This window comes from Trichechus manatus, unplaced genomic scaffold (assembly GCF_000243295.1).
Source record: "Trichechus manatus latirostris isolate Lorelei unplaced genomic scaffold, TriManLat1.0 scaffold00018, whole genome shotgun sequence".
Lineage (NCBI taxonomy): Eukaryota > Metazoa > Chordata > Mammalia > Sirenia > Trichechidae > Trichechus > Trichechus manatus.
This window is the reverse complement of record NW_004443954.1, coordinates 15028386-15039787: the sequence shown is the minus strand read 5'-3', so window position 1 is coordinate 15039787 and position 11402 is coordinate 15028386. Positions and strand designations below refer to the sequence as shown.

Below are 11402 nucleotides of genomic sequence, written 5' to 3'. Positions count from 1 at the left end.
TCATAAAAATCAACTGAACGTGAGGGGAGAGGAACAAGGTGAAAACATAAGCCTAAAAACTGGGTGGCAAAGTTTTGACTCCAGAGATTACGGATGAACTGCGAGTTTTCCCTATCTAACTCACGGGTGCGGGAAGAACGAACACTGGCAACTACACCTTCTACTTTATTTCACTTTTGTCACTGACGAAAGTTCTCATCTACCCACATTCGCGGCTCGTGCTGACGGCCCAGCAACCCAGTCCCGAGGGCGGCTGACTCACCACAGCCGCCCACACTGCCTTCCGTGGCCTCGGTACGCTCCTCCGCTCCTCGCTCACCGGGCAGCGGACGCGCTGCGAGCTCCTCTCGGCCTCCATCCATTCCGCCGCCGGCCCCCGCGCCTTCAGCCAGACTTCTCAATCTCCAGTGGGCTGCTGGCCTTCATCCTGTGCGACAGAATCTGGCTCTGGCCGGCCTTCCCGCGGCAGCCGTCCTGTACGCGCCCTGTCGCATTCGAGCAGTACGGGATCCAACGCATCCATCGCAGCACCTCTGTAAATTGGCGCTCACAGCCGCACATGCGCGCTACCTCCTTTGACGCATGCGCCCAGGTTCGGCCGCGCGGGTCCCATCTCGGTGACGTGGCGATGCGGAGGCGGAGCCAAGGTCGGTGGCCGGAGGGTGGGAGAGGAAGAGCGAGGTGAGCGCGGACGTCAGAGTGGAGAGCGGAAGGTCAGGGCGACTCAGAGCGGAAGTGAGACTAGGGAGTCTGTCCGCCATTGTGGACCCAAGAAGCGGAGAGCAAGAGGGAGAAGAGGAGCGTGCAGACGGAAAAGACGGGCCTCTTCCGCCGACTCCCGAGTGCGAGTCCTGTTTGTGGCTTGTCAGCGGGCAGCGGCAGCGGCTGGAACACTCTCTCGGCTGAGGGCGGCAGCCAACTGCTGTGAGTGCACGGGGAGAGGCCCAGGCGGCGGCGGCGGCGGCAGCGGCAGCAGCAGCAGCTCTCAGGTTGCGGTGAAGAATGTCAGCCACTAGCGTGGATCAGGTGAGGGAGCAAAGGCCCCGGGCTCAGCGAAGGCCCGAGCCCCGGAGCTCCACCCTCGTGTGGGGCTGCGGCTCCTCCCCGTCGCCGCCGCTGCTGGCCCCATAACGGTGCCCCGGGCGCTAGTTGCTGCGGTCCTGCCTCCCGGGCCGGGGCGTGCGCCTGGCCCCGGATCCTGCGGCCGAGGCGGGCGGGCGGGCGGGCGCGGTGCCGCGATGGAGTGGGGGAAGGATTTCTCCTCTGGGCCTTAGGACGCATCCCGAGGGCGAGAGAGGGGGAGCTGAGACCAGGCGAGCTGTAGAAGACGGAGGAGTGGTTGGGAAATCGGTGGCCGTGGAGGATGGGATGGGTTTTACTCCTACGCGGGTTGTTGAAAATAACTTGTCTTTGGTAGTGTCTTTGATTAACACAGTGTTTTTCTTTTCTTTTTTTCTTTTCTTTACCACATCTTTCGTTTGGCTACACAGAGACCTAAAGGGCAAGGAAATAAAGGTGAGTTTGGATATTTTTTCTTATTTCTCAACGTTGGTTTGATGTTACTTTTAAACTGTGTCAGGTTTTTGTTGTTTGTTTTGCCCCCCCACCCTTTGAAATGTAGGATTAAAGTAGAGAAACACCTTTCATCGTGGCAAAGGCAGCCAAATGTTATGCAAAGTTCAGTAGTTCCCTGCATTGAAGCTACTTTTAAAGTGATACGAGAAACAGTTTTTAGTTGTATTTCAATTGAGGAGGTATTTTGAATGTAGTGGTATATCTCTAATTCTTCAGTTTACTGTATTATGTAACTTCTGCTACAACAGTTTCTACTTATGTAGACAAGTATGTTCATAAAGTGGACATTTGTTTTGATCTCTCTGTTTTAAATGGAACATGCAGCCCACGACGTCGTGGTCCGTGTCACATTAATAAAAGTTGTCATGCTGTTGATCACTGAGTCTATTGAAGTCAGTTGCAATGAGGCAACAACATGTGAGAAATCAAAACTGAACGGGCATGTATGTCATCTTGCTGTATAATCCTGATTGCAAGGTGTGACTCAATCTGGTATTTTAGAAAGGCCTGAGAAGGAAATAATTTGTGAGGTTTCTGCAAGGATTATATGATTTACTCTTTAGTTAAAGATGCTTTGAAAGCAAAGCGTTTTAAAAAATAAATGTATTTTGTGTTAATACGGAACAGTGCAGTCAGCTGACTGAAACATGACATTAATCATGTGACATTAGTAAGTCTAGAACAGTAACTGCTTTCCTGGACAGTGCCAATTAAATAACATTACTGTGAGTTACATATTTTGTAACCCTTTGTAACAGGGTGTGAAATTACACTGAAGAGAATTACGCTTCCTGTTTTTGTTTTAGTAGCAAAGTTTTACTTAGAAAATAAGATCCACAGTAGCCTTTTAGATGTAAATTCAGTGACTTACTGGTATTCTTTAAATTCTTTGGGTTTTTATTTGCTATTATAAATTTGGTTAGTTTAGAATTTGTCAGGTACTCTGTATGTTCCTTTTAGAAGTTAGGCTTTGTAAGTTAACTTTTTGGTATGTTACACAATTTATATAAGAATTTATATATACCACATATATGACATTGCATTAGGTAACAAATGTATTGCTTTGTATTGACTATAAAGTATTTTTTTGCAGTCTGTAAACATTTGGAAGTTTGAATTTTTAGAATTTGTTTTATTTTCAGAATTTTCTGTGTTGTAAGCATAAACCTCAGAACTGGATATTATTGATTTCTTTTAAATAAGTTAAAAATTTATTTGTAAATTTAAAAAGAATAATTAATTTCTTTTTTGCTGGTCTGCCATTAGGAAGTATATAGGCTTGGAGATATGTGAAATTTGTGGTCATTATTGCCTAGCATAAATTATTTTATCCTAGATCTATGGGGAGGTGGCACTTTGCAAGGCTATTTGAAATGCTAAGTGTTTTGTGTTACCTGCTCTAAGGTAAGTAAGCAAGTTCTATGAAGTACTTAATAACTTGTTTGACAAAACAAAATAAACCATCTACAACATTGTAAGCCACTACTATGTTACTATAAACTTGATTTAGGTTGTAGTCATTTCACTTATGTATGTCCCAGTAATATAAATTATCTATAAACTACGTTACATATTGACTATTAATAAATCAATATCTTTTGATTATTTAAAAAATTTTAATCCATCAGTATCACCTCTGTTAGGTGTACTTAGACACACAAAATATTTATTTGGGTAGTTCTTTATTCCAAGAAATTTTCTTTCTTTCCCCCTTATTGTTCAGTTCATAATTTCATCCATGGATAGAACGATGGACTGGGATTCCCAGGAGACCTGAGTTCTAATACTGCCTGTGGCTACTGACTTGCCAAGTGAGCTTGAATACATTTCGCCTTTTGGTCAGAATTTCCCCTGTATCTGTAAAATGAAAGTAGTAATTCTAACTGTAAATCCCATTGTATGTTATGAGGATTGTTGTAACTACAGTTAGTATAGTCCTGTTTTAGTAGCCATTATATTTGCTGGAGTTTTTTCACCTCGTTCACTTCATGTATTTTTAAGGTACAGTAAGAGTCCATTGCCTTAGTTACGGCATGAGGGAAAAGCTCTACTGGCCTGAAAGTATTGGTGATCATTTAAATTGCTTTAAAATGATAGATGCTACAAGTGCATAGATACACATATACATAACTTGTATTTTTATGCTCCTCCAGGGAGAATTACAAAGCAAAGGCAGCACCTCCAATAAATTAATACAAGTAGCTGTGTGTGTATTTGAGAAAAACTACTCTGCTGTAGCTAACTTGGTTTTCAGCCAAGTAAAATTGTTTTATAATTATTCTGTTTACTTTTATTAGCAGAAAGCAAAGTTATTTTCCTTAAACATTCCAAGAGTGTGAGTAGTAAACTTGAATTCAGAACTTACCAAGCTTTATGAAGAATACGTGTCCCTGAAAGTTGGTGTCATTAAACTTTTCAAAGTGTAGTCTTCTCAGTTGATTTAATGTAATTTTAGAGATGCTGTATTTTTTATTCTTTTATTTTTTCTGAATTATCTTTAGTTGGCAATAGTAGCGTAGCGCCTGGCTTCTTTAGTGTCTTTGATTTTCTGCTGAGGGGTTTTTCTGTATGTATTAATGACTTAAATGCACTAAAGGAGCTATAATTTGAAAGGAATTCTATATGGATCTCTTTGGAAAGCAAAACCCTATTGTAATCAAAATATCCTAGGTTTACTTGTTTATAAATTTGAATTCTTTTTTAATTTATAGATTGATCCTCTGTTAAATATCAACCCCTTTTTCTATCCTTTGCAAGGTTGGTATAGTAGAAATTTAAGGATAATTTTTTTTATCTCTTGATGCATAATTTAGTATTGGCTTTATGTCAATTTTACTTATTTATTAAGAAGTGGAAAATTTGCTTGCTGGAATAAAAGTGTGTTATTCCTTTTCCTGAGGACACCATGGATGGAAGTGTCAGATCCCATTCTCCCTGTAGTCTTAGTCCTTGCTGTTTGCTTTCCCCTATCCCTTAACTTTATAAATAGGCAAATATATGGAAAAGAGTTTATCTTTTCTCTCTTCTTGCCCCTTCACCTTTTAATATAGGGATATGTGCATCGTTTTACATAACTACAAATTAAAAGAATTAGCTTGAATTTGGCTAGTTTTAATGTTTCAGAAAAGTAGTGGAAACTGCCTTGCATTTTGGCAATATTCTGTTGTATCCTCTCCCCACTCCCCAACCCCAGAAATTATTTCAAAGCACTTTACTGTCATTATTTTAGGCTTCATTTTTATTATTAATCCTCAAAACATTCGTATAAGGAGATAGAGGGTATATGGTATTGTCGCTGTTTTTGTAGGTGGGAAAACATGATGCACAGATCTGTTGACTTTCCTAACTTGATGTAGTCAGGACCAGAGCAAAGAATCACCTGGCTCCTAAGGCCCATGTTCTATCTTGATTTGACTCTGCTTCATAGAGCAGAGGAAACAGGCGAAGAATCATGTAAGTCATCTGTTCTTTTTTCCCTGAAGATCTTTTACAGACTATGGAACTGGCTTGGATTTCATTGCTATTTAATGGCTTTCGGTCTTCTAGATATTAGATTGTCATTAAGTCATGTTCAAAAACTAAAGTCTATGACAGTTGAATTAATTAAAGGTATGCTTCAGAAACTGAAGGGCTAGCATTTTATTTGGATTCTAATTTAATGCAAATTGCTTGTCAGTATGTGTGAAGTACTTTTAATAAAATGTTCTTCCTTAGATTGACTTACTCATTGAATAGTATTTTAGGACATTTTTAGACATATTTATGGATCGTTTAAAAATGATGGGAGACTATTTTCTTAATGAATGAGAGTGTTCTCAGTCTCAGCCTCTTAGAAGAAGAGAAAGGATAGAACAGGAGGAAATGAGTAAGAATGGCAGCATAACATACTCAACTAAATTTTTTAAGTAGTGATTTTGGACTAGAATAGCAGTATGGATTAGGTTTCTGAGAATCTAATGAATACAGAGATAGTCGTAGTTTTGAAATGATTAGCTGTTTCAAATATTGACCAATAGGTACTAGTGTAATCGTCTAATAGTGACACGTTTCTTGGTAAGAGGTAGTAGACCATGCATGACTACAGTTGATAAAGGAGTAGTAAAGCCAGTGGTAAAGGACAAGAAGTATGTCCGGAATCCCTTGGATGGAAATGATTAGCCCCAGCCTTATAATGGCACCAGAGATAACCTAAGGCACCCTCCTCTTTGTTTTTATTTCTAGTGGTTGTTACATATTTAAACTCTAGGGAGGACATTTAGCTCAACCCTGATGTGGTCTTCATCAAACAATACAGTCAAACCACTCCAGGGGAGCCACGAGCAAGTTGACCTTCAGGTTGCTTTTGTGGCCTCAGAGGGGCAATGTAGTATCATAAGAGATCCACTTTGAAGGCTTCATAGAGTAGCATCATTGCTTTGAACAATCGCTGCTTCTCAGTGGATGGCAGAGAACTACATGATTTCACGTATTTTTCCTCCCATGCCAGTAAGCTCGTAAAATTACATTTTAGATGATCACAACTCATTGGTAAAATTAGGAATAATAAAATACTGTGGTATTATAGAGGAACACCAATTAAAACCCAATGTTTCCAACCTTAATTCATAATAGTTTGTGATGGAGTATTTTAAAGCAATAAATCTTCAGGTATTGATTTATTGTTTCTAAAAGACTGTTTGCAAAAAGACTAGTCAACATTCATCAGAAACATTCAACTATTTTCATCTCGTGTTTCAGAAGTAGTATAGAATAGTATATTTACACAGACAGTACTATCACATCAACTTTTAGCTTAGTAAAGCATCTCTGTTTTTACTGTCCAAGTTGTTCCTAGTCCTATTTGGATCTTGTAATTTTATGTAATAATATCCAAGATGATTAAGCACTGTTATTTAATCCTGGATGAGATGAGGTAGTTAGTATTAATAATCTCCTTGAACAGATAAGTAGTAAGTGGGTTAGAGAGGTTAAGTCAGTTAATGGAGTGGTAGACTTGGGATTCAAACCTAGGACCTTCTTATGTCTGGAGTCTATGCTCAAAAGCACTGAGACACAGCATCGAGAATAACAACTTTGTAGAGCATTTGTGGAAATGGCCTCCAAACAAATTTCACCTTATAAATTATGCTCTGACTGATTTTCTCATGTGTTACAAGAGTTATCTTTGATGTCTTAATTTTATTTGTACTTTAATACGGAAGTATTTTTTGGTTTAGAATTAAGGCCCTTTTTATTTAGATTTTTTATAATTATAAATGTATTCTTTCATTATGATACTATTTTAAGTGAATTTTAGCTAATTTCTTAACTGGAGACATTTACTATAACTTCAGTTACCAACATAGATAAATAGTTATTCTATATTACTTTGATTGAAGTAAGTAATACAGAAATTAAAAGAAAGAGAACATTCAGAAATCATATTTCTACAGCACTGACTGATTTATTTTAGATTCAAATATAACATTAGGAAACCCTTTCCAACACTTTCATAAAACTTTGCTTACTGCAGTGTTGAAGTTGGGGTATTTGTTTTATGTTTTTGGTAACGAGTAGTATATACATAATTTGTATTTACGTAATTTTGGGTTTGTACTCATAAGACTTGTAAGTTATTTTGTGGCACATAAATATTTGTATCCAAAATAAAGTTTATCTATAAGAGGGTTTTTATGTGAAAAGAACTCAGGATAACTTTTTCTGAGTTGGTTTAAAAAGTATTGAAAATGGTACATTGTGCTGTGAGTTTCATAAGGGTTAATTACAACACATCTAATACCAACGTGTTTTTTTAGTTTCAGTACAAAACGGTTCGATTCATCAAAAAGATGCTGTAAATGATGATGATTTTGAGCCATACTTAAGTAGCCAGACAAATCAGGTAAGTCTTCTTATAGTCTCATATTTTAGGAAGTTAAACTTTTATTAGTATTAAATTATTTGTCAAATGGATATTGTAATTGAGCAAGACTAACCATAACATATTTATAGTGTGCTTGCATAGTAGTGAATAGCGGTTGCAGATTTATGGCCAAGAGACATTATAGATAGCTGAAAACTTGATTCTGAAATATAAAATAAAGATTTGAAGGTGAAATTACCTTTTATTATTTATTTATTTCTGGAATGTTGAGAGAATTTAATCTTTTAATGTCACTGCTGTATCTTCACAGCTAAAACAAATTACAAGGTTTAACTACCCAGACATGTAAGGGGAAACACTAGTTTGTGCCTGAAAATTTGGGGTAAATGTAGTGTTTTCTTTTTATGAGGCATTCCAATTTTAATTTCATTGAAAATTATTGAAAGTTTTACTCTAACTTGGTAACTTCTGGGAATAGAATTAAAGACTTTGTAAACACTTGATTCAATATTGTGACCATGGAGGATTTCATCAAATTGAGTAACTGGTGGCTTTTGACACTCTTTTGTGTTTGAATTTTCCACAATTATGTAATCTTGTGATTTGTGTATAGGAATGATTTAGATTTAGTCCTTGAAAAACAATTGATGGTCTTCGATATCTATATAGTCTTCATTTCTGTTAATAAAAATATATTACTACTGGAAATAAATTTTAAAAATAAATTTTCTGTATTAATCTGTTTCTTTAGAGAGAGCTTTTTGCAATGAAACTTCTTGTGTTTTGCTAAAAAAAGATAAAAAAGATGTCTTGACATTTTGGGATGTAGATTTTTTTAAAACTCTAAGAGAACAAGGGACCAAATATTACTGTATAATTGTAGAGAAAAATGTAAAAGCTAGTTCTCAGTTTGTAGAACGTAGGATGGTTTTTAGGACTATAGAAAGGTGTGGTTGTGTACAATCTGATCCATCTGTTGGTCATTTCTCCTTAACCACTGCTTCCTGTCTGCTGAACTACATTCCTAGAATACACTGGGAAGGAATTCATAAACCGGAAAGAATAAAAATTGATGATGCAGTCTATGAAAGCTTGGTTATTCTTAAAAGAATGAAAAAATTCATTTGATACTTATGAAATCTAGGGGTTGTGAGAGAATGTATTACGGGAAAGTATGGGAAGATCATATGTTGTGAAATTTAAAGCCAGTTTTTTTACTTGGTTTCGTAGTTTATATGTTATAACATAAAGTGAATTTCGAAGAGGATATAGTATGAAGCTCCTCTAACTTATTTGTTCGAACTCTGTTTTCAAGGAATTTTAGTGAACTGTCGAACACCGTTGGGCAGTTGCTACCTGAGAGAATCCTCTTACTTGTTTTACTTGGTAACAGATATTTTATACTTTTTCATTATTTGTCACAGGAACTTAGAAGAGTGGTTTTTAGCACTCCACAGAGGTGCTTCACGGGCTGCTAGGGGAGGTCGGGGAGGATGCCCTGGATCCTGCTGGGCTGGAACCAGAGCCGTGCTTCTGCTGCTTTTCTGTTTCATATGTTGGAATTCTGCATAAGATTTCATTTGTAAAACCTTTTTAAGGATATAGACATTTACCTTAGTGAACGCTAATGGTTTTTGAATGGCATCATAAAAGTTGCCTTATGCTGAGGCAAGAACATCTATAAAATACTTGTTTTAATGGAATGTTCAAATGCAAAGATTTTATACTTTATATTAATTAAATCATTATTTTAACTCGTGATATTTGGATCAACAAATTCATGTGATATTTAAAGAGAAGTTTTAAAGTTTGATTCCAATAAGGTAATCGATCTCTCTCCTTACCAGTGCTGAAGTAAACTAGATGGTTGTAGGTTTTCAGCAGTCATCTTTCTATAGTTCTAAAAATAATTATCCATAATGAGGGTACATACGTATTTACCTTTTAAAGAGTATTAACACTGATTATTGAAAACTGGGTTTATTGGAGGAAAAAAATCAAGTAATATTTGGAAAATTTTAAGATAAGTTATACAAAAATTAAAGTTACTTATATTTACCTAGCTAAAGTAGAAATTAAAATTTTTTTTTGACCTTTAAAATAGTGCTATCACAGCACATTGCTAAAAATTGGGTTTATTGGTGAAATACCTTGAGTAATTGTATGCAGATTTAAAGTTATACAAGTATTTAAGTTCCTTATACTGACCTAGCTAAAATAATTGTTTAATTAAACATTTTTTCAACTAAATTTGTAGCACATCTTTAAAATTAAATCCCTTTACCTAATTTTAAAATTATAAATAACAAAAACGAGCCTTTTGAAAGTAAAGATGTTCTTGACCAGTGATTGAAATTGTTTTGTATATTTTAGATCTATCTCAGATCAAACCCAGGGAATATTTTAAAACTGTTGGCCTTTGTACTGCTGTGGCAGCATTTTTTTTCAGATTTATAGTGCTAAATTTCGTAGGGAGTAATTTTCATAGTAGTTTTAAAAGTAACTGTCAGTCTTCAGGTCTTAAAATTAGTGCTTCAGAATAAGTTGATTGAAAATTTAGATTTTAATTGCTGTTGTTAAAGGTGAAAATTTAGATTTTAATTGCTGTTGTTAAAGATGCCAGGTAATTTGTACATGTAAATTTGAGGGAAAAATCAGAAAACTAAAGTTTGATCTTGTCATGTATATTTGGGAGAATAAAATTCTAGCCATGTTTATCAAAAAAGTGGTATGGAGAATTAAAAAAATACAACATTTTGAATTTTATTCATTGCTATCCCTACCATCACTGCCCTTAGTTCAGATTTTCATTATCTTTGCCATTTACAAAGATTTCCTAACTAGTTATTCTATATTGCCAACTCAGCAGTCTTAAAACTCAAGTCTGGTTGTGTCTAGGACATGTTAAAGAATTACCACAGCTTACTGATGTGGATGCGTTTACTATAAGAGTGCCCTTAAACAGTTTCACTCTCTTCTGTACTCCATCTTTTGTCAACTTTCCCCATCAAATTTATCCAGGGAAATAGAGTTTTTTTTTGAAAATATAATATGTTCTTAATATTTTCTTTCATGATCTGAATGTTTGTGTTTATGTATGTGTTTTTCACATATACACATATGGTCTCTTGCTCTGTGAAGTCTTCTGAATTCCTGGTTATTTGCTCCCTGCTTTGTACTAGAGGATTTACTTTGCTTTTTACTTCGATCATAGCACCTATGGCATTATAGGGTAAATATGCCTTCCTCGCTGGATTGAAGTGCTGCAGGTCAGAGACCTATTCTTTTTCTCTCAAGTGACTGGCATGGTATCTGGCATATAGTAGACAATCATTAATATTTATTAAGTGAATGGATTTGGTTATATGGTTTTAGGAAATGAAGAATTACGATTGATTAAATATTCAGATTAATTGAGTATAACATTTTTTTCTTAAGACGTCCTTATGATTATATGTGTACAGACGATACTTTTTAAAAGTACAATGATTTTTAAAATTAGAAAAATACATGCAGACATTAAAACTAGTGAACATCATTTACATTTTGTTAATTCAGAAGTCAGTTCAGGATTTTCAAGTACCTTGGATTCTTAGTGGAAAGCAGTTTTCATTTTGCTTTATGCAGAAGTGCTTGCTGTTATTGGTGAATAATGCCTTAACCATTTTCATTGAACTTTTAAAACATTGTGCAGTGATCTTTCTTGGAAATTTGATTAATACATAATGAAGTAAAAATGCATATTAAGTTGTTATAGCTGAAAGGCAGTCAGTTACAATTCAGTTGTATTATAATGTCCTCAGGTCAGAACAGTAGAACTTTTTCTTACTGCTCAACTTTTTGTTTTTGAGATATTTTACCTACATCACAACGCTAAGAGATAATAATTATAAATGATTTTGAAATTTTAAGGAAGAGCTTTTAATCTTTTTTATATTTTAATGTTTAAATAAAAAACATAAAT

The 11402-nt window shown here is 35.9% G+C and overlaps 1 protein-coding gene across 13 annotated transcripts in view; it reads left to right on the top strand.

Annotated features, from left to right (window-relative positions):
• The first annotated feature begins 649 nt into the window (after positions 1–649).
• YTHDF3 (YTH N6-methyladenosine RNA binding protein F3) overlaps positions 650–11402 on the top strand; it is a 50640-nt gene continuing 39887 nt past the window's right edge. For 2 of the 13 annotated variants that reach the window (XR_002823359.1, XM_004372562.3), the window contains exons 1-3: positions 650–1026; positions 1491–1515; positions 7371–7456. Coding sequence is in view for 3 of the 13 variants with exons in the window: in XM_004372562.3 (XP_004372619.1) it covers positions 1003–1026; positions 1491–1515; positions 7371–7456 (135 nt within the window). In the remaining 10 variants the exon portion in view is untranslated. Of the gene's footprint in view, positions 1027–1490; positions 1516–3298; positions 5029–7370; positions 7457–11402 lie in introns of all 13 variants that reach the window. The other 11 variants (XR_002823356.1, XR_002823355.1, XR_002823354.1 and 8 more) reach the window with 11 other exon arrangements.